Source organism: Nyctereutes procyonoides, unplaced genomic scaffold (genome assembly GCF_905146905.1).
Source record: "Nyctereutes procyonoides isolate TBG_1078 unplaced genomic scaffold, NYPRO_anot_genome, whole genome shotgun sequence".
NCBI lineage: Eukaryota > Metazoa > Chordata > Mammalia > Carnivora > Canidae > Nyctereutes > Nyctereutes procyonoides.
This window is the reverse complement of record NW_026575021.1, coordinates 17,531,129-17,557,565: the sequence shown is the minus strand read 5'-3', so window position 1 is coordinate 17,557,565 and position 26,437 is coordinate 17,531,129. Positions and strand designations below refer to the sequence as shown.

Sequence of the window (26,437 nt, the reverse complement as noted above, 5' to 3'; positions counted from 1 at the left end):
GGTGTTATTCTGTATGTTGGTAAATTGAACACCAATAAAAATTAATTTATATAAAAAAAAATAAAGAATCTAATTCTTAAAAAAAAAAAAAAAGGAATTGAGAGGAGGCTGTGGGCGGCGGAGGGCGGGCAGCGCGGCCTTCACCCCCCAAAGTGGCAGCCAACGAGGCATCACTGTGAAAGCTGCGGTGCCGCCCTAGTCCGGGGCTCCAGCTCCGTCCCCAGCGCGTCGCCCCGGTACCCGGGATCGCGGGGCGCCCCCCCCCCCGCCCGGGGACTCAGGAGGAGGAGCTGGCACCGCGCGCCCGGGCCTGGCGGGAGGCCCGGGATGGGGGCGGGGGTGGCGGTGGGGGTGGGGGTGGGGGGGGGGTGGCCGGGCGGGGCCCCCTGCCCTTCCCCTTCCGGACCCGGGAATTCCCCGGCCCCCGCCGGCCGCGGATAAAAGGGCTTCCCCGGCTCCGGGAGCCCCAGAGGCCGCTCCGCCCGCCCCTCCGAGCCGAGCCCCATGGCCCCCGCCGCGCCCCGCGCCCCCCGCGCCCCCCGGCTCCCCGGCTCCTCCGCGCTGCTGCTCCTGCTCCTGCTCCTGGGCCCCGCGGGGACCGCAGGTGAGACTCCGCGCCCCGGGGCCAGGGCGGGCCGCGGGCCGGTGGGCGCCCCCCGGGGCCAGCGCGCCCACCCAGCTGCTCTCCCGTCCCCGCAGGGGCGCCGGTGGTCGCCGAGCTGCGCTGCCAGTGCTTGCAGACCCTGCAGGGAATCCACCTCAAGAACATCCAGAACGTCCAGGTGACGCCCTCGGGACCCCACTGCGCCCGAACCGAGGTCATGTAAGTGATGCGCCGCCGCCCCCGGCCCCCCGCCCCGCCCCGCCCCGCGTCCTGCCCACGCGCCTCCTGCCCACGCGCCTCCTGCCCTCCCTCCGCAGAGCCGCGCTCAAGGACGGACGCGAGGTGTGTCTCAACCCCGAGGCCCCGCTGGTCAAGAGAATGATCCAGAAGATCCTGAGCAAGTGAGTTGCGCCTTCATCCACACCGGGGGCGAGCGTTGTGGGCCCCGGACACCTGCGGGGGGTTTGTAAACCCAGGGTGCAGCTCCAGGACTGGAAAGGATCATTAGTTCCTAGTTACATCTGCTACTAAGATCATCCATCTGTGCGGGTGCCGGATTCCCAGTGCCCTCCATCCCCGTGCAAATGAGTGCGCGTAAACCTGCTCTCGTTAAAATTCTTACTGATATTGCTCAGTTATATTAAAAAGCTTTCCACCTGTTAAACACAGGCATCCACCCCCCCCCTTCCCCAATTCCTTCTGGGCTAAACATCTGAAAAGCAGAACCCTTGGTTTTCTGCAACATTGGCCCTAGAGCTTAGAGGTGAAGAGCAGCTACTTTGTAGTGACATCGCACTGGGAACCCATCCGAATTAGGCATCTAACTCAAGGATGATTATCATCATCATCATCATCATCTAAAGCTTCCCCAAGCCCAGTAGAACAGAGAAAACAATAGGAGCTACTGCATGGGGTTGCTTGGAGGCTGAAATGAGACTTAGGGTGACAGAGACACACATTCTGCCTGTGGGTAGCCACTAATCCAGTAGGGACCACCGGCCCCCTGCATTCCCAAATAAAAGCACCCAGGAGCTTAGAGGTCTCTGCTACACAGCATAAGGAGTAGCCTTTTGATGCTAGGCTGGGGAAACTAGATTGAGAAAACTCTGGAACCTTGGGGTCAGGACAGGAGAAGAGTGCAGTGCAGGCAGCTTCCCTGAGCAGCTACTAAGGATGACATTTTTCTCATCATCGGGCAGCTCCAACTAACCAGAGGAAGGAGGAAGCTGATGGGTGGCTGTACCTGAGTCAGGCCCTGCCCTTAAAGGAATCAAAGAGGAAAAGTGGAATCATCGGCTCCCAATGCCATCTGAATTGGGCTGCATATGTTTGAGCATCTCCTAGGAGAGTTCTCCTATGTATTTATTTATTTATTTATTTGTCTGTTGGTAGGTTGGTTTCCAAGGGTTTCTGTGTTAACATTTTACATATGAAATAGTGAGGATGTAATTGAATCCATTTGTGCACCATACCGTTATTTTTTTATTATTTTACGTTAAACCCAACCTAGTTCAATCCTGATGCTTATTTAATTTGAAGGTAGAAGGTTTGCAAATATTCTCCAATTATTAAATGAATACTTCTGAGGGGCCCGCAGCATGCCAGCCACTGTGACTGACGCTGGGGAGAGGGGTTCAAGCGAATAGAGAGTGATGTCATCGTGAGGTTGGGGAATATATGTATTCCTCTATTTTTATAATTGTTTAAAAGAGTGTCAGCTATTATTTATAGAAATAATTTCACAGCACGTGGTCAACATTTCTCCTGTTGAAGCTTTAGGAACTACAATGTTCTAAATATCCTTTGGACATTCTATGTCTTTCTTGTAAGGCACAATGCCTTATTTAGTGTTGATTATGCATTATTTCTCCATATCTTACAACAGAGAGGTTGAAACATTTATTGTTGTTTTTGCAAAGAACTTGAAAATAAAGTATTTCAAAGTAAAAAAAAAAGCTTGTTTCATTTAGGGGGAAAAGGCTATCTTTACTCATAATCTGATGATGTACACCAATATTTCTCGACTTTTTAAAGACATTTTTTTTAAATGGGCACCCAGTCTGCTACACAGAGAAATGAACTATAATTTATGCTTAACTTATCTGGTGGTAGCTTTTACTCCTCTTGAGTTTCACGTACCCAAGAATGTGCTTTTCCAAAGTGTGGGCTTCCCTCTGCCCCTCGGTGTGAGTCACTGATATATATCACTGGCTTTTATAAGGAGCTCCTTTCCACCCTATCACTCAGTTTTCTCTCCTCAAAAACATTTACATTCTTATAACAATCTTAACAAGGACTCTCATTTTGTTGCTTTGCTAAATGACTTTTCAAACAATTATCGACAATTTAAAGAAGCTGACAGTGAAGTGGTAAAGTGGGTTTTTTCTTCAAAATTCAAATAATTTGCATCACCAATAGAAACACAGTGAATGGCTGAGTACTTCACCTATGAAAGATCTGACATTGGATTCAGTACTCTAACCTTCATTTACAAGTAACTACCTCTAAGTTTAATGTCATTCCAACTCTTTATATCAATTTGTCAAATAGAATAGTTTTAAGATTTGAATGCATTAGATCCCATCCCTCTTGGTGCAAGTCTTATAGAACTGGATGGATTGTATAGGCTGAGAAAGTCTTCTGGAACTTGGTTTTCAATACCGCCCCAGGATGATATCAACACTCCAGATTTTCAGGACAGAAAAAAAAAATGTGTGTATAAAGAGAGGAAAGCTCCCTATAATCTGAAACTAGGCTCCAAACCCGAAAATGAAGAATATTTGTGGATGTGTGGAGTGTGTTTGTCTCTGAGTCAGGACTCATTAAGGAAATCCTGAGCCTTAGGTAAAAGCCTCCTCTCAAAACCTGAGATCAGATTCTGGTTTGCCCAAATAGCTGGGTAAATAAGGACTCCAAGTAGGGAGAAGCAACCTTGGTGAGCCTTTTTTCATAAAGTTAAAAATGGTAACCTCTTTACAACTCCAATGTTATTAGTTATCAATGAGATAAGAAGGACGAAAATTTGTGAATGGCACAGAAGGAAATAAATGCAAGCCATTCTAGAAGCTCCACAAATGCTAGCATTCACTCCCCAACCCCAAGTCAAGGGACATTGGAAGTTATTTCCAAGTGGAACCCCCAAGGGCTCAATAAAGCCCTTACACCTAAGACCAGTCCTTACATTCAAACACTGGCTTGAGCTTGCTCTACCGGCCACTGAGTTCTTGTCAATATGGAACATGCAACATAAAAAGGAGAAAGGGGATGTTCTGTTTATACAGTGGTTAAGGACATGGGTTTCAAAGAATTGGATAGACGGTGGATAAATTCCAGCTCTATCTCTTGCTGACTGTGTGTTCTTGGGCACTTTTCTTGACATCACCCACCCTCATTTCCCCTGTTATAGAATGGAGACAATAACATAATACACTTTCTGAAATTTTTACAGGGATTAAACACTGTCAATACCTCCAGAAATCTGCCACTGGTCCTTAAGCCAATTCCATGGATCCTGTCTCAGTGTCTGTCCTGGATCAAGTGGATATGTACTATGTTTTTTCACACCACATTGCCCTGAGACTTTGAGAGTACAAGGCAGCCTCTCATTGAGAGTATTATGGCAGGAAATGGGACACAAGGGTGTGCGAGGTGGTGGTCGTGAAGTGAAGTAGGGAACGAATATCGGGTGACACCTCACAACTTCCAAGGCCATCAGCTACAAGTAGCAGTGGCAGCACTGACTCAAGTTTCTTGAGCAATGTTACCAAAGTGCTAAATCCAAAAAGGGGGAAATGCTATTGAGATGTTCTTTCAGAATTTCCAGACGTAACCAGAAAGACACTGGGGGGACGGTAGAGGTGGCAAACCTGCAATAGCGTAATGGGGGTCAGTCCAGAATAGCAGATGATACTGTTTCTCTTTTTTTCCTGACTTAACCCACACAAATAATAAGGGGAAGGTTTTATGCCATCTTTACCGTTGGTGCTCCGCTCTATCTCCTTCACTTACCAATGGCTTCCATAGTTGCAATGGGCAGCATCCTTGCTTCCCTATCCTTCTGATCCTCTTCCTGAGGGCTCTCTCCATTTGGACATGGGGAGGAGGGTACGGCAAAGAGAGTTTGCTCAGCTCAGAGGATCTGGTTTAATGACCTCAGGCTGCCCTCCTTGAGGGTTGGGAATCAGAGGATGAATATTCTATTTTCCAGTCCCTTGGTTGGACAATTCTAGAAGTTACACTGTGTGTGTATTTGTATGTACACGTGTTTTATAAGGAACTCCTTTCTACCTTGTTACTACTCAACTTTATCTCCTCAAAAACATTCTTATAGCTACCTTAACAAGCACTCTCATTTCATTGCTTTGCTAAGTGATTTATTTATAAATATGCTTATTATATATATGCTTTCCACCTCACTCTTCATTATGTTCACATTTTCTCTTAAATCCTTGAGCATATTGGGGTGCCTGGGTGGCTCAGTCGGTTAAAGATCTGACTCTCAGTCGGTTAAAGATTCGAACTCAGGGTCATGAGATCCATTCCCCAGTATGCTCTGTGCTCAGTGGGGCATCTGCTTGAGAATCTCACTCTCCCTTCCCCCTCCCCTGCCCTGTTTGCACTCTCTCTCTGTCTAAATCTTAAAAAAAAAAAATCATTGAGCATATATATAATAGCTAGTTTAAAATTCTTGTCTACTAATTGTATCATTCTGTCATTTTTATGTTTATTGACTGATCTCCATCACCCCCCACTATGTTTTTCTTCCTGGCATGTGTAGTAATTTTTTATTGGATGCAGGAATTTTTTTTAAAGATTTTATTTATTTATTCATGAGAGACAGAGAGAGAGAGAGAGGCAGAGACACAGGCATAGGGAGAAGCAGGCTCCATTCAGAGAGCCCGACGTGGGACTTGATCCCAGGTCCCCAGGATCATGCTCTAGGCCTAAGGCAGCACTAAACCGCTGAGCCACCCAGGCTGCCCGGATGCAGGAATTTTGAATCTTATGTTGCTGAGTGTCAAGATTTTGTTTTCTTTCTTTAGAATCCTGATCTCTGTTGTGGCAAGCTGTTAACTTACCAGAGAATCAGCTTGATCTTTTGTAGGCTGTTTTTTAAGCTTTATTAGGATGATCTAGAGAGATTTCTTTGCCCCAAAGTTTGTTTAGCTGTACTACTAAAATCATGTCCTATCTGTGTCCTATCTGCTGAATACCCTATTCTGCTGAATACCTAAGTGCTTACAAGATCCCTCTACCCTAACCAGTCCAATCTTAAATATCTCCCCCTGCCATGCAATCTAAGAATTGCTCAGCTTACAGATCTCTGGCCACTTTCTGCCTGACCCACTGGAGTTTCACCATATGCATGTAACCTAGTATTGATCAGGGAGACCTAATGGAACCTCACTGCAGAGTACCAGAACTCTATTTTCCTCTATGGATCTCTCCTTTCTGCAAACTTCATAACTTGTAGTCATTTCAGTTTCCCTGTTTTCAAATCTGTGTCTCCTCAGCTTAACAAAATTCCTGTGCCATGCTTGGAATCTCCCTCCCTGCAAAATGGTCCAGAAGTACTCCAGCAAAAAAAGCCAGGGTGATCATGCACCTGTTCTTCTTTATTTCCTTTTATCAGGTATCCTAGTCTTCTGCTACTTGTCATTCTAATGTCTAAAGGCAGTTCAGTGTGTTCTGTTGAATTTTCTAGTTGTTCATGGCTGGAGGCTAGGACCGTTCCCTTTTAATCTAATATGGCTGGAAATGAAAGTATTGCTTGGACAATTCTGAGGAACAGTTTACAAGATTTCTAAAAGGCTCCATGGCAAGATTAATCTCCAGTTACTTACTCATTTATCTGTAGTTACATAGCTCACTTATCACATAGACCTTATTAGTGTTTTTCTCTTTTCTACCCCACAATCCCTCAGTCCCTCACTTGCTCGTCTTATGTTTTTTTTTTTTTTTTTTCCCCAAGATAAACTACTACACACAAATTTTAGTATTAGGTCTGCTTTCAGGGAAACTCTGATTCCTTAGAAGTTAGATCTTGCTGCTAGCACTCATGTACAACTATTTTATACAGGAGTATAATATCAGAGAATCAAGAGGGAGGAAAATGTGAAGAAGGGCATGGGAAAGGTCAAAATCTGGAAGCTGGATCCATAAGGCCCTAAATGGGTGTAAGGGCAAAGTCTACCAAACCCACCTCCAGGACTTAATCTTCCTGGGTATGCCTATTGACATTTTGTCCTCAAAATAAAAATTGACAAATATTTTCTTTTTTAAGAGAGAAGTAGTTGGGATTGTTTCTTTAGCTTTCAATAGTTCCCTGCAAAAAACACGTAGTTTGGAGAGGGATAAACAAGTCACATACTCAAACCAGGAACTGATCTTGTAGCAGCCAGGTAGAAGTTTAGTTCAAATCTCAGAGATCACATAAAAAATCAATTCTCTTATTTTATTTAAGATTTTATTTTATATAAGATTTTATTTTATATAAGATTTTACTTATTTACTCATGAGAGAGAAGCAGAGACACAGGCAGAGGGAGAAGCAGGCTCCCCACGGAGAGCCCAGTTCGGGACTTGATCCCAGGACCTTGGGATCACGACCTGAACCAAAGGCAGATGCCCAAACACTGAGCAACCCAAGTGCCCAATTCTCTCATTTTAGGGATGGCACTGCATTGGCTCAGAGACCACCAAGGAATTACCAAATATGACAGAACCGTCCTATTTCAAAATGGACTGGGACTCAGCTTTCTGATATTTAGTACAGGACTGTTTTCATTAACTAGATCATTATTAAATTTCTTTAGTTTTGGTTCTAGGGTTGGCTTTCTAAAATTCGTAGAACCAGTCTCAGGGTACTAATTAATAACTAGGAGCCCATCCGTAGCATAAGCTTCTGTAGGGTATTCTAAAGGAAAGGCGATGAATATTGAGGCCAAACGATTTGAAGAAAAACATGGGTTCAGCCACATTGTTTGATTTGCAAAGTTACTCTCTCAGTTAGCTCTCACCTCTCCAAAAGGTAGTGGCTTAAAGCAACAACCATCTCATCCTGGTTCATGACCCCATAGGTCTTCAGTTTGGGCTAAGTGATGCCACAGCTGAGCCTGGTTCTTCTAATGATCTCTGCTGGGTCATGCATGTGGCTGCAGTCATCTGTAGCCTGAGCAGGACTGCCTTGCTCACTTGTCTGGTGCTTTGTGCTGGCTGTTGGCTGGGCTTCATTTCTGAGAGGTGAGCTCTGCCCTTCTCTTATGGTAGTAGTAGCTTTCCAAGAAGGCAGGGGGGGAAGCTCCTAAGCTTCCTGTGGTTTTTTTTCCTTCTTTATTTTTTTATTCAAGAGTAACTAACATACAGTGCTGTATTAGTTTGGGGACTACAATAAAGAGATTCAAAAATTCTACACATTCCTTAGTGCTCATCACAAGTGTACTCTTTTTTTTTTTTTTTTTTTTTTTTTTTTAAGTAGGCTCCATGCTCATTATGGAGCCCAACATGGGGCTTGAACTCATTACCCGGAGATCAAGACATGATCTGAGATCAAGAATTGGTGCTTAACTGACTGAGCCACCCAGATGCCCCACGATAAGTGTTCTGGAATTTTTGCTTAGAAATATCCACATCACTTCCCCCACATTCTACTGACCAAAGCAGTATCGGCACAGAGTCAAGGGGCTTCGGAAATAGATTCCACTTTTTGAAAAGGGAGCTGTTAAAAACTTGCAACGCTACTTTTTAATCTTTCATAATTATCTAACCTCTCTGGGATATCTGATTTTCTCATCTATAAGATAGAAACACCCCTTGTAACATTTCTGGTTAATACACAAACAGGTCATAGTGCTGTGTTGACACAAAGCAGAAGTCAATAAATGGTTGTTATATCATTACATTATGTTATGTCTCTATTAGGGTAGGGAAATGTTTCAAAGGAAGAAACATAAGAATACAGCTAAAGCACGAGACAAGTGAGCAAGGCAGTCCTGCTCAAGCCACCGATGACTGCAGCCACATGAATGACCCAGGAGAGACCATCAGAAGAACCACACAACTGAGCCCAGCTCGGCTGTGGCATCACATGGCCCAGATTGAAGACCTATGGGGTCATGAACCAGGATAAAATGGTTGTTGCTTTACAGTTAAAAAAAAAAAGGATTTTTTTTTTTTTGTGACTTGCATGTGTGTATAGGCCTCAGGTTTGTGTGAAAAGTCAACTAATAAAACAGATTGTCTAAAAACTTAAGAAGCTGACAATCTGAGCATTTCGACAATCTAGATTGAACTCTACATTAATTCTGCTCCGGATCTGCCAGAGATTTTAGTAGGTCTAGAATGAGACCCACATTTGATAAGGAAGATCTCTGGATCTTTTATCACTATCTCTTTAACAAATTCCTTATCGGCCATGATGTCCTAAGCCTGTTTTTGGAGTTTTGGAAAACGAAATTACTTTGAATCTTTCAATAGTTGAGGAATAGTTTATGATATGTTAATCATATTAATATTAATAGTTTAATCTTTGCATAATCTTTATCTTGTTCTCATCATAATGTCTAGATACATTGATAACACAGCATTTCACTTGGTGCAGATAGAAAATAAAACTCAAGTCAAGATTGCATCTGAATGGTATTATTATTATTATTTTTTATGATAGTCACAGAGAGAGAGACAGAGGGAGAGAGAGGGGCAGAGACACAGGCAGAGGGAGAAGCAGGCTCCATGCACCGGGAGCCCGACGTGGGATTCGATCCCGGGTCTCCAGGATCGCGCCCTGGGCCAAAGGCAGGCGCCAAACCGCCGCGCCACCCAGGGATCCCTGAATGGTATTTCTAACTGATCTGCAGCTTTGTGGTTTCTCTGAAGACCAATATCCGGTCAGTCAATTGTATGTTGTCAAGATGTTAAAACTTACCTGATTTTGAGATTGGAATAACTTTTTTCTCTTCTTTAACCAGAAAGATTGCCAAGACCCCTGTCTTAGTCTGTCCAGGCTGCTGTAACAAAATACCGTGGACTTGTGGCTTTAAACAACCGAAATTTATTTCTCACAATTCTGAAAGCTGGAAGTCTGAGATCAAGGTGCCAACATGGCTAAGCAAGGGCCTCTTCTGGGTCACAGACTGGCCTTGTCTCGCGTGGCAGAAGGGGCAAGGGAGTACTGGGGTCTCTCTTACAAAGTCACTAATCCCATTTGTGAGGGTTCCATCCTCATAATCTAATCACCCCATCTTCTAACACCATCACCTTGGGGCTTAGGACTCAAACATGTGAATTTTGAGGAGAAGCAAACATTCAGACCATAGCAACCCTTTGTGAACCTGTGTGCTCGTCTGTTTCTCTGTCTGGAATGCTTGTCAGCATTTGTGGTGATGAACTTCCTTTCACCTTTAACAACTCCAGTGTTACTGCCCCAGTGAAGTCTTCCACATTCTCCTCCAGGTCCTCCCTCCTCTACCTTCACACTGCCTCAGGTCTCCATCTAGTTTAACACAGATCACCTTCTAGATTCATCTGTTTACATGTTTGTCTCCAAACAGGCTTGTGAGTTCCTCAAGAGCAGAAACTCAGTTTTTATTCTTTGAATATTTAATGTCCAGCAAAGGCCTTGGCTGGTAACAGATGTTCAATGATAACTTCACAAGAAAAGACTTTCGTATTTAAGCTAGGTTTACCTCTAGACTCTATCAGTCCTGTAAGTGAGGATTCTTCAACTGAATGTTGTGATGGGTTGAATTGTGCCCCCTCACCCCCACAGCAAGTCCTCAAATTCATAGGTTAAAGTCCTAACGCCTGGCACCTCATATGGAGGTAAGGTTTTTACAGAGGGAACCAAAGTAAAGTGAGATCATTAGGCTGGCCCTAATCCAATTTGGTGTCTTTATAAAAAAAAAAAAAAAAAAAAAACACAGAAATTTGGAGACAGACATACAGGAAGAACACCATGTGAAGATAAAGACAACCCCCTATAGGGCAGGGAGAAAGGCTTGGAGCAGCTCCTTCCCTCCCAGCCCCCAGGAAGAGCCAACACTGCCAACACCATGATTCTGGGCTTCTAGCCTCCCAAACCTCAAGACAAAAACAAAAAATATATATATTTCTTGTTTAAGCCACCCAGTCGGTGGATCCTTGCTATGACAGCATAAGGAGAGTAAAGCTAATGCTTTGATATTTGATTTGTTAAGAAGAAGAAGAAGAGAAGAAGAAGAAGAAGAAGAAGAAGAAGAAGAAGAAGAAGAAGAAGAAGGAGAAGAAGGAGAAGGAGAAAATTGTAGTCAGTGTGGAATAATAAGGTCATTTATAAAATTGCTTAAGGAAAAAAATTGGAGTTCATAGTTCACTGTTGCCTATGGCAGCTTCAAGTCCATCAAAACTGCTGCCTTCAAACTACAAGTAAAGTGTAATTTGCTACTTTTGACAGGACAAGGGTTACTGTAGTCTGAACTGCAGTTTCTTTGTTGGTTGCTTATAAGTGTGGTTGGAGTTTGACAGATTCCATTACCATCTTGAGTGGGATTATGCAAATAGGCACAAAAGCCAAAAGCAAATACTTGCTGAGGAAAAAGCATTTTTAATTACTTCTTTGTATACACATGACCTTTAAAAAGTGTATAGACATTCCTACGTCTCCATTCTGTAAGTCACTTAACCAACTGGCATTGATTGACATGATTATTCAGTTTCCCTCCCCAGGAAATAATAGGTTCATTTCTCCCTTCAACAAATTCATACCCTGCCCCCAAACCTCAGGCCCCCCTCCAACTAAAACAAAGCTTGAAAAACAAACCCAATTTCCTTATTGGCTTGGGACAAACACAAAGTTGCTCCTTTCATTCTTCAATGGGAAGGAAGTGCATGAACAACAAAAAATTCTCAGAGCTACATACAAAAGGGACATAAAAGAGGGCTGCATTGTTGATTCCGCCGTTCAGACAAGGGTCAAGATCCAGCACAGACATGGCTGTTGAGAGCTCACAGACACTTCTCCTGCTGGCTGTCCTTGCCCTGAGCATCTTTGTTAAAGCAGCTAAAGCTTTTATATTTTCCTTCTAAGCACTGCCAAAATTCAGAAAAGATTCCAGATCTAATGAGATTGTATCTGGCATTGAGCAAAATCTAGAAACTGTAAGATCAAAACCTAAGTATAACATATGTCTAGACCGTGGAGTGTCAAAGAATTTCTTGTTGAGTTAATTTTTAAAATCTTTTTAACTTCCTGGGAAATATTTAACTGTAAGCATCTGTGCTTGTCTTACCAGAGACAACGCGATGTCAGTGTATTCAGACACATTCTGACTTTGTTTCTCCCAAATTCATTACAAATGTCCAGTTGATACCTGAAGGTGCTCACTGCAGCAGAAAAGAAATCATGTAAGTAGTAAAGATAAACTCATTTATTATCTCAAAGTTCTATAAGTCAGTAGTCTAATGGCTTGACTAGGTTCTTTGCTTAGAGTTTCATGAGGCTTAAATTAAGGTGTCAGCGAGGTTGACATCTCATCTGGAGGCTCTGGGAAGAACCCACTTCCCAGATTTATTATGTTGTTGGCTGAATTCAGTTCTTTGCAGTTGTTGGATTGAAATACTCATATTCTTTCTGGCCCTTGGTTCATGGTCACTTGCAGCTCCTAGAGGCTACCCTCAGCTCTTTCCATATCAGCAGCTGAGAATCTGCCTTACATTGAATTGATCTCATACTTTAGATCTCTCTTTCTCTTCTGCTACCTGCTTTTAGGACCATGTGATTACATTGGGCCCACCTGAATCATCTCTCTTTGGGTTAATTTAGTCAACTCACAGGAATCTTAACTCCATCTGCAAAGTCCCTTTGCCATATAATGTGACATAATCACGGGTGTAATATCTCATTATGTTCCTAGAGACTAGGGAGGAAAACATAATGGCTCTTCTTAGGATTCTCCCTAATGTGCATACAAAAGAGTGTGTAAATATATACACATACAGTTTAAGGAACAGTAAGAGAGAAAACACCCATTCACTTGCCATCCAGGCCAAAATCTAGAACATGATTAGTACATCAGAAGCCTGCACGTGGAAAACATCTATTATGGGCTGAAGTGTGTTCTCTCTAAATTTTTATGTTGAAGTCCTAACACCTGAAACCTCAGAGTGTGACTGTTATTGGAGATAGGACCTTTAGAGTCGTGATTAAAGTCAAATGAGGTCACAAGGTGGGGCACTAATCCAATGTGACTGGTGTTCCTGTAAGAGGGAGAGACACCAGGAATACATGCACACGAAGAAAAGGCCTGTGAAGATACAGCAAGAAGATGGCCTCCTGCAAGGCTAAGGTGACAGGTCCCAGAAGAAACCAAACCTGCCAAAACCTTGACCTTGAACTTACAGCCTTCAGAGTGAGATAATAAGTTTCTGTTGTTTAGGCTACCCAGTCTGTGGTATACTGTTATGTCAGACCTAGCAAACCCCCCAAATCATATACCTCCCCCACGCTAAGAAATAATTACTATTTGAGGTGTCGTTTCTTCCTTTTAAAAATAGTTTTGCCATCTGTGTATGAAATCTAAAAATTACAATTTTGCCTGTGTTATGGATTGAATGTGTGCCCCCCCCCAACCCCAAATTCATATGTCGAAATCCTAAACCACAAATGTTTCTGTATTAGGAGGTGGGGCCTTTGGGAGGTGGTTAGGTCATGAGGGTGGGGCCTCATCACTCATTAATGGGATTAGTTTCCTTAAAAAAGAGACCACAGAGAGTTCCTTAACCTTCCAACTTGTGAGGACAGAGTAAAACGGTGGCCTTCTATGAACCAGGAAGTAGGTTCTCACCAGACACCAGATCCCTGGCACTTTGATCATGGACTTCCCAACCTCCAGAACTGTGAGAAGTAATGTTTGTTGTTTACACCACCCAGTCTGTGGGGTTTTGTTGTTGTTTTTTGTTTGTTTCTCTGTTTGTTTATAGCAGCCCAAATGGACTAAGCCTACTTTTTAAAGAATTTAAATTCAAATTGGTTAACATATAGTGTATTATTAGTTTCAGAGTTGAGTTTAGTGATTCATTTGTTGCATATGACACCCAGTGCTCATCATATCAAGTGCCCTCCTTAATGTCCATCACTCAGTTACCCCATCCCCCGCCCACCTCCCCTCCAGCAACCCTGAGTTTGTTTCCTATAGCTAAGAGTCTCTTACTGCTTTGGAACTTCAGGCCCCCATGCTGAATATATTCTTTGATTATGCAACATTTTATTCTGCAACACATGCATTTTGATATGTTTAGCTGTAGTTTATTCAATTTAAATGACATTTAGCAGTAGTAGGAATACTAAATAAATACCAAATTTGCTTATCTAATCCACTATTGGTGCACATTGAGGTTCTTTCCAGATTTTTGCTATTAGCAACATTCTGTATATGTGGTTCATGTATATGAGAATTTCTCTAGGGATTACTTGCTGGTTTAAGGTTTGCATCTATTTAACCTTACTAGGCTATGCCACACTGTATTACTGTATTATGGTACATAAAACCACTTGTTGTATTATATATTGGCCAATATCTGGTGGCGTTAACCTGATGAGTATATAATGGTATCCTTTAATTGTTCTTTTAATTTGCATTTCTCTATTATTAATGAGGTTGAGTATTTTTTCATATGTTTATAAGCATTTGTGTTCCTCCTTTTGTGAAATGTCTTTTTTCTTATTTTAAAGATTTTATTTATTTATTCTTGAGAGACACAGAAACAGAGAGAAAGGCAGAGACACAGGCAGAGGGAGAAGCAGGCTCCAGGCAGGGAGCCTGACTTGTGAATCCATCCGGGGTCTCCAGGATCAGGCCTTGGGCTGAAGGTGGCGCTAAACCGCTGAGCCACCCTGGCTGCGCCTTTTGTGAAATTTCTGTTCATTCCTTTGTTTCTTTTCCTACTTGCATACTATCTTTTTCCTATTGGCTTACAGGTATTGTATTCTTTATATATTATGAGTATTAATCTTTTGTCAGATTTATGGATAGCAAAGCTCATTTTCCAATTTGTGGCTCATATTTTCCTTCATTCTATGGTGTTCTTTCAATTAACTTAAGTTTGTGTTTCTAATATACTGAGTTAAGCAATATGCTTTTTTTCTGGTTAGCACATTCAGTGTTTGTTTCTTTCATAGACTTCACAGAAATATTCCTCTATATTGTCTTCTAGAGTTTCTATAGTTTATTTTCCTTTGTATTTAAAACTTTAACCCAAGTGGAACTAATTTTTGTATGCGACATAAGGGAATTAATACAATTTTATCTTATTTTTCTATGTGGTTCATCAATTATTTCAGCACTGCTACTTCCATCATAAACTGAGTTCCCATTGATGTGTAAAGATATTTCTGACTTCTCTATTCTGTTCAATTAATCAAGTTGTCTACACTTGTACACCATCTTTACTAAGATTTTATACTAATTTTTGACATCAAGAAAGGAAAATTCTCCCATCATCTCCAGAGCAGATTTTCTCAGACTTTTGTTTGTTCTTCTAAACAAATATTAGAAGCGGCTTGCAAATCTGCACTAATTTAATTATAATTTTGAGTGAATTTCTTTGAAGTTATTAATTAATTTGTGATTAATAATTAAGATTATAATCTTAATAATTAAGATTAATTTGTGAATTATTGACATTCTTATGATTCTGAATTATTTCAAGAGCATAAAATAGTTCTCAATTTATCAAGGGCTTCTTTAATGTCTTTAAACAAAGTTTTGTTATTTTCTCCATAAAGACCTTACATATCTTTTTTATTATTTAAGAAAAAAAGCACATTTCTAGTCACTTTATATTTTTTGATGCTGTTGTAAAGAATAGCTTTATAAAATTTTATGTTCCGGTTGTTTTTAGGATTTAGAGATAAAATTTTTAGTTAATTTTGTAACTGTGAATTCTTTACTTGGGTAGTCACATCATCTGACAATAATGGTAGTTTAGTTTCCTTCTTTGGAAACTTATGCCTTTATCTTTCTAGCTTTTGGAGATAGCTTTTGGACTCTTCTTTCTGCATTCAAAGGGAATACTTACAAGTTTTCACCATTACATTTGATGTTTTGAGGCTATCTTTGTATTGGTAACTTGCTCAGAAGTTATTGCTACATTATCATCATTATCTCTTTCACTATGATCCGGTCCTCATGTAAGGAACTTCAAAGAGGTAGAGATTTGTGGTTCTGTGAAGTACACTTGAAAACTATAGAGGTAATTTAAACTACAGACTTAATTTAAATAAGCAGTTTGTGTTCGCCCTCCCTCCCCGAATAAGTGAGACTTTAGCAAGGTCCAAAAGCCAGCACAATTAGCACAGGTATAAAGATAAAGAATGTATAGTAAGTGGTTGATAATTGGCAGCCAGGAAGATGTTACCTTTCTGTAGATTTTTCCAGAGTCTAACTAACACCTGTGTAGCACAAGTCCAATAAATGTTTGCTGACTTGTTGATAACCCAAAAAGTCTAAGAAAAAAATTATTCTTTAATTGATTTTTAAGATTTCATTATGTACACTGGTATGACTGAAAACCATACTCCAATAATATGATTAATGTAGTTTGAGAAATAAATCCATATCCATTTTAAGCATAAAATTTCATGTTATTGAAATTTTAATCAATAAATTCAAAGCATTATTGATTTACATATAGTTATCATTTACCCAAAATGCTTTTTTTTTTTTCAGAGTCACACTGAAAGATGAGAAATTAATCTGTTTGGATCCTGAGGCTGAATGGGTGATGATTATTATCAAAAAGATTACCAACAGGTATAATCAATGCCAAGGATTCTCATATTCATACTTTCTCTTTTCTTTTAATTAAAGATATTTATGAGTATATACAGACTCTGCTATAGGTCAGAATAAAATTACAGTAAGATTAATGAGTCTATACCAGAAAATCAAAAGTGTGGTCCCAAGACTGGCAGAATTACCGTCACCCAGTAACTCATTAGAAATCCAAATTATTAGGACTCAGCTCAGACTTACAGGATCAGAAACTGGGGTGCAGCCCAACAGTCTGTATTTTAACAAGCCCTTCAGATGATTCTGATGCATGACCAAGTTTGAGAACCATTGATCCATACCTTCTATTTAACACACTATCCTAGTTGACCTGTGTTATAAATATCCCCAATTAATATAAAAATGATTGAAATTTACTAGAACTGTCTCGTTCAGATCAGCTAGGCAGGCAATAGACATATATGGTGAAAAAAATTTAAGAAAAAAAATTCCCCTTTGAAAAAATTTTATCTCCAACATTTTTAGAAACTAGACTCCAAAGAGAATTTGCAAATTGGTGAATGGAGAAGATACACTAAGGACAGGCAGGTGACAATGGGAGTGTGTTCGGATTGACTTCTGGGGAGAAAAATCAAGCTAGGAGTTTTAAGCCATAGCAGTATGTAAGAAGAGAGAGGTGACCAGTCCTAATGGAAAACCTAAATTTTGTGGATTTTTTTTTTAGTTAAAAAATAAACAGGAAAACAAATTAAGGGTATGTGGAGTTATGATTCGCCCAGAGGATCACCTTGACAGTTACGTGTCAATGTGGTGGGAAGAGTTTGAATTTGTGAATCATATATTTATGGTTTAATGTTCCAGATCCACAGCTATAAGTCACATCATTTTGGTTAATTCACTTAACATTGGGATTTGTATGATTTCATTTGTCCTTACTTGGCTTTATCTTGGGGGAAGTAGAGGTTACACATGTAAAGTGATTATGGCTGTTATTAGTTTTCAGCTTACCAAATATGTAAGCTTTTTTCTTTATTCTTCAGAGTTCTTGCTTTTTTTCTTAAAGGCACCACACATGGGAAATCCTGTGTATTTGTATAGTTACTTGTTGCTCTGCTTGTATTGTAGTGCTCCCAACTGATGGTCACACAAGGAACGTCACATCCTATATGGGTATGGAGAGCCACTGGTATCTGTGAGCTTGAACATCCTCCAGAGTTTTCTTTGAAAGTAGCACCAACTTATGCTAATTTATGACTAAAATGAACTGCCTTCTTTACTCATTCTGACAACTTAAACATTGTTTTCAGGCAGGAGATTGGCTACTTGTGTGGAAATAATGGAAGAAGAGGTAATGAAATTTCTATTATGTTGGAAGAATAATCTCCCAAACTCATATTGTAGGTGAGAGGTTTCCCTGTTAGGCTCAGTATACTTTAATGGAGTCTACCTCTTCCTTGGTGTACTTTACCACTTAACTTTTTAGTGGATCTGGCTTTTGATCAGACTTTTCACTCAACTCCATCTTTGGAGATTATTAACAGTATATTTCTTGATTAACTTATCAACATTCTGACCTTTGATTGCTTGGACTTCTGAGTTCCAAAGGCTTTAACTTGCTCCCTATTTTAGTCACCTACAACTTTGGATGTCAGTATAAAGTTGGGTTTACCTATAGTCTTCAAAACTGAAATACCTCTTTTAGAGAAATTTTTTATTCATTATAAAACCTATGCATTTAGTAAGAAGAAAATGGGGTTTATACACTTATATAGAATTGTCTTAATTTCTAAGAATTTACTCTTAAATAGAGCAAACCTAATAGATAGCATCAGCCAAGTAAAGTAATCCAACCCAGGAAACTGTAAAGTCATTGAGTTGGAAGAGGAAGGGAAGGAAACTTAGTACCATCTAGACCCAAGGAAAATCACAAGGATGATGCCTCAGAAAGATGAAATGGAAAACACAGAGCTAAAGTTGTGTTCTAGTCATTTAACTTCTTCTAGGTAGAATTTCTGCATATGCAACACCATATTGAGTGAATAAACATATTTCTTCTTTATTATTTCTGAAGGAAAAAATGTGTTAACAGATGAATGATGTTCTCATGGAGCCAATGAATAGGAGTGCTGTTTCAGAAAATGTCTTAGTCAGTTGGGGCTGCTAACAGATTACCAAATTACCAAATTGCTAACAAATTAGGCCAAATTGTTGGCTTAAACAACAAACATTTATTACTCACAGGTCTGGAAGCCAGGAGTCCAAGGTCAGGGTGCCAGCATGGTCAAGTTCCTGAGAAGGTCCTAGTTTATAGATGGCCATTTCCTTGCTGTGTCTTCACATGATGGAAAAAGAGAGCTAGCTCTCTGGTCTGTTCTTTCTTTTCTTTTCTTTCTTTTTCTTTCTTTCAATATAAGGGTACTAATACCATACATAAGGATTCTACTCTCATGACCCGGTTACTTTCCAAAGGCCCCCACCTCCAAATACCATCATGTGGGGATTAGAGTTTCAACATATGAACTTTGAAGGGACATAAACATGCAATCTGTAGCAGAAAGGGATTCAGTCCTTGGACATTGGAGCCCTGAGGACTTTCTCTTGTCATCTGTTGTGTCTTTATCTCTCTCTGCTGACCTGGGATTTTTCTCTTCTCTCTGATTTTTGAGTCTTGATGACAAGTCATCTGCAAAAAGTAACATACTTTCCCTTATATTCAATTTCCAATTCCTGAGTGAGAAGACCTTATTGGCTATATGGATTCAGGTGTCCACAAAGGTCCAATGAACTGTGGCCAAGGGATAATAGTTAAATAGTGCAAGCAAGGCCATCTGGAACTTACACTGTTGGAATGCAGAAACAGCTAAGTGAGAGTTTCTTATGAACTGAATCTTTCAAAGGATCACTACGTGTGTGTCCTCACATGTGACAGGGGAAAACAAAGATGAAAGAGAAAATGTATTTCCTCAGGAGAAACTATTGTACTTTCAAGAGGTGATGTGCATGTATTGAAAGAGCCCTGGGCAAAAGGTCCAGAGGTCTAGGCTCTGCAATTCTGTCTTAACTTCGCTGTACTCTTTTGTAAATGTGAAAATATGGCAAACAAAATAAAGTATCTTCATTCCTCACAGGATTGTTAACAGGAGATAATAAAATAAAATTGCTTAGAAAGTAAGCATGAAAAATCATAAAGTATTATCCTTATTATTAGTAAAATGTTAAAATCAATTCTCAATCAGTACCTAAGATGGCCAGTTTTATGGTGGCTATTTACATTGTCTTATCCACAATTCTAACAATTCCAACTGTCTCTAAACTGTCTGAAGCAAGTGGTAAATTTTGCTGCTGTGGATCATGGCAAAAATAATAATCATGTTACTAAGCTATACACTAAGAATTAGCTCTAGGTTTGGGCTTGATGCAAAAACGATCTCAGGACCACAAGTACAAGACTGAATATTTTAGAATATAAAATTCCAAATTTCAAGGGAAAGGGATCAAGCTGGCACAGTTTGTGTCACGCACCCACTCATGGTCTAGCACCCTAGGACAGGAGGGTAGAGACACATCACAGAGACATGGCCAGTAGCAACCCCAGGACAAGGCAGGGCATTTCCAGAGTAGCTGGTAGACAGCTCAGTGGGGTGAGTCAATAGATTAGGTTTGGCTGGAGAGATCATCATTTTAGATGAATCTAAGATGCACCAAAGAGATAAAAATACAGACTATATAAAAAGGCTGAGATGTCAAGAATAGTATTGAAAATATCTAACTTATTTCTGAAAGGAATACCAGACAATGTGGGGAGGGACAAGGAATGAAGAGTAATATTTGAAAGGATAATGACTAAGAATTTTGTAGAGAGATGAAATCCTCATATTCAGAAGCCCAACAAATTCGAAACATGATAGAAAAATAAAATCCACACCCAACTGCATTGTAATGAACCTGCAAGATTCCAAAAACAAAGAAAATACCTTAGAATGAATAAGCATGACCTATACCATGTGGCAAATGATTCTAGAAGGAGGGCTCAAGGACAAGTCACGCCTACCGTAGGCCTCTAGAATACATACATGGTTTTTCTAAAATGGAAACATTGTGGCTGAATTAGTTGCAAAAGAGTATCAAATTGCTGAGGCTTTTTATGCACATTTGTAAAGAAGAATCAAGTTCATCAAATTCTGCTCCTGTTAGTCATGCCTAAATGTGAGACAGTTTCTAAAGGATATATAGTAAACTACTGAGAAGAAACCATGGTTAGTGAGTCATTTATTTATTTAACTAACTTTACTAGAAATTTTTTGCTTCCTTATGTTTGTGGTTTGTATACTTTAATTACTTACCTGCCCTCCTGCCCCACTCTTCTAAATGTGTTAATGTGGAGAAGTGGTAAAAATTAATAGTTAAAAACAGGATTTGAGGCAGACAGATCCTATTTGTTCTAGCATTTACAAAGAAAGTGGTTTCAGGCAAATAACAGTTCTGAATTTTGGTTTCTTCTACTATAAAATGTTAATACTCATATTTACTTTAGAAAGTGAATGAAAAAACTAAAGAAGTGAATAGGCAGGCATTCATCTCTCTATGCTCTAGGAGCCACATCAAATTACCCATAGTCTTTGCGAACGTATTATCCATTTCTTGGCTTAAAGCTTATACTCATGCTGTTCCCTCTACCTAAATCCCTTTACCCTGCCTCCTTCCCCTGCACCTGACCTGACATATAAAGGAACTAAGATCTGAGGAATGGTCTTAGTTTGTGTATCACCTCCTCCAGGAGACCTTCCCATAATCTCTCAAGTCTGGGTTATTGGCTCCTCATCTATATAAGCTGTCAGAATTACATTTGCTTCATATTTTGTCTCATTTCACAGGGTATGGTGGGGGGGGGGAGGCTTTAAATCAACACAAATAACTGACTTGCCAAAGATTATAAAACCAGAGAGTGGCAGAGCCACAGCATGAAGCCAGGAATCCTGATTTTTATCCTCCATTACTCAATTATCTCCATTACTCCCACTTTTAGTTACCCAGCTCCACCCTGGTTACACCCAGACTGTGGGACACTGAGACATAAAACCTCCAGAAAGAGACCCTCTGTGGCTTTCTAGGTGAGGTGCATTTCTTCCCCATGACACAGTAAGTCATCAGGCCATCAGGCCATCTAAGACATCCTGACTGCTGCTACCTTCAGTAATGCCAGCCTTGCCCCACTGGATCATCAAATGCTATAATCTTGGTCTGGACTGAGAGCTGTTTCTGCATTTTCTTCTGGATGCCAACAAAAATATATCATTTTAATGTAGCCAAACCTCACTCCAGAACTTGCCATTGACACCGAGATTTTTCTCTACTCTTGAGATTCAGTTATTGTCATTGCTGAAAACAATTGTTCCCCCCACCTTGCACCTCCCCTCCTACCTTGAAACACACATTTATTCACCCATGACTGGGCCCTACCCCATGGAACAGGGAGCTCAGGGTGAAGGAGGGGCAAACTCACTGTTCCTCTATTTTTCTACTTTATTAACACTACAGTTCATCCAGTTGCCTAAGCCAAGGATTTAGGAGTCATCATAGACTAACTTTCCTCTTCTGCCCCATATCCAGCCAGGCTCTAGGCCCTGCCACTTCTCCACCTTCTTTACCCTTCTCCATTCAGTCCTCCTTTCTCTTCCTTCTGCCATTGTCCTAGTTCTGGTAGTCTCAAACTTTTAGCAGTTTCCCTGAAAATGGCCTCCTAAGCAGTAGTATCCATGACTCTGGTCTGTTCCTATTCCTGTCAGTCGGATTCACTACAGAGTGACTGTTCCAAAACATGAATATCAGTGGGTGAGAAGAATCCTTCATCTATGAGGCAAGCCAATCATTAAAAACAACCATTAATCAGATCCTTTCTGGAAATTATCCATTATTCTTCAGATTTGCCTCAAAACTCACTGGGTGGATCCAATTTTGATTCATTTTTCTTGGAGTCATTCAAGTTTTGATCCCCGCCCCCCAGCACCATCTGTCAAAAAGGGACCCATATTTCTATTGTCATTTCATTTTGTTTAATTTGCTGTTTCTTACCTATGGGCCAAAGCTTACATCAGCAAATAGGTACATGTGTTATATTTATTGAAAAAACATATGTATGGTAAAAATTTAAACAGTGTAAGGGTTATGCCATTTTTTTTAAGTAAAAGATAAGTTTCCTCCCACGTCAAATGCTGAGTTGTCTGGTTTCCATCCCTAGGAGTAAGGATTTTTACCAGTTTTGGTGGACTTATATTCTCAGAAATGTTCTCTACATATTCCAGCATATCTGATGACATAAATGAGAGTCTCATTTCAGTACATTTATTTACTTATCTATTTACTTGTTCAGGATGGGGATTTGGGACAGAATATGTTGTTGCTGGTATGTACCATTGTTCAGTTTCCCGGTCTATTCTGATAGACATTTAGGTCTTTCTGGACTTTGTTTTATGTGAGAAATAATGCTTTAGTGAACATTTATGTATTTTCATTTTATGTCTATACAAGTTATGCAGGCATTCCTCTAGTACAGATATATAGAACAGGAATAACTGAATCAAAGGGTATGTGCATTTTACATTTTGATGAACATTGCCAAAACAGTTCCCAAGAATTTGCACTAATTTAAACTCCCTCTATTAGACTATGAAAATGAAATGCACTGGTGATAGTCTTTGTCAAACACTTTGGTCTTTGCTAGACTGATAGGTGAAAACTATTATCTTATTGTTTGAGTCTGTATTTCTCTAATTGAATGATGGTGGGCTTCTTTTCCTTTCTCTCCTTTTTTTCTTTTTTTTTTTTGCAGCCATTTATACTTTACTTTCTGGAAAATTTTTTTCATTATCGGTTTTATCATTTATTTGTAAGCTACCTGTAAATATTTTTTTAAAAAAACCATTTTTATGCAAAATAAATTGCAAAATATTTATTCTGTATTTTCCATTTGTATTTTTATTTTATTTTGTTTTATTTATTTTGAATAAAACAACAGAAAGAAACAATTATTTTAGTGTAGTTAATTCATTAAATTTGTTCGTAATGGTACCTAGAGTTTGTGTTTTGCTTCCATGGCACTTCTCCATCCCAAAACCTGGTTTGTTCAAATTGAGAGGTTTGAACCAATCACTCCCCGAAATAGATATTCTCTAAATTAGGACTGCTGGAAAACAGGCTTATTAGTGAATGGGTCACATACATCATACCTAAGAATAATGAACTTACATTTAAGAGGTCTTTTCAGGGCAGCCTGGGTGGCTCAGCAGTTTAGCACCAGCTTCAGCCCAAGGCGTGATCCTGGAGACCCAGGATCCAGTCCCACATCATGTTTCCTGCATGGAGCCGGCTCCTCTCTTTGCCTGTGTCTCTGCCTCTCTCACTCTGTGTCTCTCATGAATAAATAAATAAAATATTTTAAATAAATAAATAAATAAATAAATAAATAAATAAATAAATAATCTTTTCAATCTGGAATGTTTACAAGTAGTTCATGTCTTAAAATGAATCGATATATCCTAGCAATGTCATCTTCAGGGAAGAACAAGGGTAATTTTAAGCTTTAAACATAGATATATGTGTGTTTGTGTTTTGTTGATATATACACATAGAAGTATATGTGTAAATATTCAGTAAAAACTACATATATATAGTATTTTTATATTGAATATGTGTACATAAACATTTTGTATTTTATACAAAAATACTACATACATTCTTGCATACAAAATACACTAATATATATTTGTATATAAAAATTATATATTTTTTTTCACTGAAAAATAAATTTAACCATATTACAATATATTTTGTATAATAAATGAGGAAGTAATACCCAAGTCCCCCTATAGTAATATACTGCTATTATTTTAGTACATTCCCTTTCCATCTGCTTTCCCATGTATATATAGTTATAAGTATAATGGCATAAGCCATCTTTAAGGGACACTATAAAGGAGTGCCCTGTTAGATCAAAGAAACACCAGCAGAAAGAAACAAGAGGTATAGTGCCTTGGAAGCAGAAGTTGAGGAGAGGGGTTTTTAAGAAGTTGAGTGAGGCCTGCATCCCATCTTTGCCTGCCCACACCCCAAATCAGGGCACAGAAAGATGCAGAGTACTTCATGAAAAATATTTGGAGAACAAACCAACATGCCCATAAAAAGTTTGCAGGTGTAGCCTGGTACAAAATAATGTATAACCAGCCAGTCATCCAAGAAAGAGCCACAAATAAATTCAGTAAAAAAGTAAATAAATAAATAAAAATAAATAAATTGTCCTCTTCCTCTGTGTTCCTCTACCCTTGTTCTGATGCTAGAAAATGCAGAAGCAGTGCAATGACGAGTAGGGTAGGAGAAAAATAATTGCAAAGTGGAGAAAGAGAAAAGAACAGACCCTGGTGATTTCATCCAGTCTTATGACTAAATGTCATCTATGTGCCAATGACTCTCAGACTTAAAACTCCACCCTTGAACCCTCTCCTGAACTCCAGACTTGTGTATCTAACTTCCCACTGAACAACTCCACTTCAGTATCTAACAGCCATTTCACAGTTAATATATCCAAAATGGAACTCTTGATCATCCCCAAAAATGTGATCTACCTGCAAGTCTACATTATAGTTGACAGCAAATTTACCCCCTCCACTGTCCAGGCCAAAAAACTTGGGGATTTTTCTTGACTTCTTTTTACCCACACATTGGATATTATTTTTGTCAGAAAATCTTATTGAATCTACCTGTAAAGTATATCTAGAATCTGATCACTTCTCACCACTTCACTACTGCCTCCCTGCTTTGAGCTAGCCTCTCTCACCTGGGGAGGCCATCATCTTCAAACTGACTTATGCTTCTATACTTGCCACCTTCACCCCACAGTTTGTTTCAAAACAGTAGCCATAGTAGTGTTTTAAAACATAGATTAGATAATGTCATTCATTTATTCAAAACTTTTCTTTCCATCACATCCCATCTCACTCACTCACTCACAGAAAGGTGCTAGTTCTTATAATAGCCAACAAAGCCTTATGTCTGCCCTACCTCACCCCCGGTTTCGGTCTGCTTGAGCTTCTATAACAAACCATAGACTAGGTGACTTAAACAACAGACATTTATTTTCTCACCATTCTGGAGGCTGGAGCAGAGTGCCAGCATGGTCAGGTTCTGGTGAGAACTCTCTTCCTGGTTTACAAACACTTTCACACTGTGCCATTACATGGCAGAGAGAGAGAGAGAGAGAGAGAGAGAGAGAGAGAGAGATGAGCTCTCCGAGGTCTCTTCTTATAAAGACACTAATCCTACTGGATCAGGATCTTACTCTATGTCATCATTTAGCCCTAATTACTTCCATAAATGTCTTTTTTTTTTCCAAGTACATATTGAGGGTTAGAGCTTCAACATTTGAGTATTGGGAGGATATAAACATTCAGTCTGTAGTAGTACCATCACTAACTACAGGACCTCACTTCCTACGAGGTCCCTTGCTCACTCTCTCCATGCACATTGACCTGCTTAATGACCCTAGAACAACTCATACATATGCCTGCCTTAGGGCCTTTGCTCTGGTTTTTCCTTTGCCCGGAATATATTATTTCCAGATATTCCTGTGGATAACTGTCTCATTTCTTCAAGTCTTTGTTCAAATATCAGCTTCTCAATTAAGCCTACCCCAATCAGCTAATTTATAATTGCTAACTACCCTCTTCACTACCCTTAGGTCTCCTTATCCTACTGTCTCTTTTGTTGTTCCATCAAACCTTCTAAGATACTTTATAAGGAGCTAGTCATACACTGGAAACTCAGACAGGCTGGGCAGGGCATTGAAAGCCTGATCAGAATAGCTGCTATTGCCCCAGGAATAGGGTGTGGGGGCAGGTGGGATTCACAAAAGAGGCCATCCAGGAGCTAAGTCTAAAAAAGCCAGTGGGAGCTTGATAAAGTAGGTGTTTAGGAGTGAGTGGTTTATTTGAAAACCAAATAAACCTTAGCCACTCCCCCCGCCCCCAAAATAAATGCAATAGTGGAATCTCAGACATTATGATAGAGCAAAGAGGAAG

General features: G+C 39.9%; 1 protein-coding gene across 4 annotated transcripts; it reads left to right on the top strand.

Moving 5' to 3' along the window:
• The first annotated feature begins 486 nt into the window (after positions 1-486).
• Positions 487-19,504, top strand: LOC129519109 (growth-regulated protein homolog gamma-like). Of its 4 annotated transcripts, XR_008666355.1 has the most exons (7): positions 487-604; positions 700-823; positions 922-1,005; positions 16,305-16,388; positions 17,493-17,537; positions 17,675-17,715; positions 18,609-19,504. XR_008666355.1 is itself a non-coding variant. In XM_055339315.1 (6 exons), exons 1-5 carry the CDS (start codon positions 505-507, stop codon positions 17,503-17,505), a joined length of 405 nt encoding a protein of 134 aa, XP_055195290.1. In that variant the 5' UTR covers positions 487-504; the 3' UTR covers positions 17,506-17,537; positions 17,675-19,504. The 4 variants fall into 4 exon arrangements, 2 of the variants coding, with proteins under 2 accessions (XP_055195290.1, XP_055195281.1); XR_008666349.1 differs by having other exon boundaries at positions 17,493-17,715; XM_055339315.1 differs by having other exon boundaries at positions 17,675-19,504.
• The last annotated feature ends 6,933 nt before the right edge of the window (positions 19,505-26,437 follow it).

Bases quoted from the DNA above. Each gene is read 5' to 3' on its own strand.
- LOC129519109 (XM_055339315.1), top strand. From the start codon at position 505: ATGGCCCCCGCCGCGCCCCGCGCCCCCCGCGCCCCCCGGCTCCCCGGC. The intron at 824-921 runs GTAAGTGATGCG...CTCCCTCCGCAG, and splicing joins TGCGCCCGAACCGAGGTCAT to AGCCGCGCTCAAGGACGGAC. The intron at 1,006-16,304 runs GTGAGTTGCGCC...TTTTTTTTTCAG, and splicing joins ATCCAGAAGATCCTGAGCAA to AGTCACACTGAAAGATGAGA.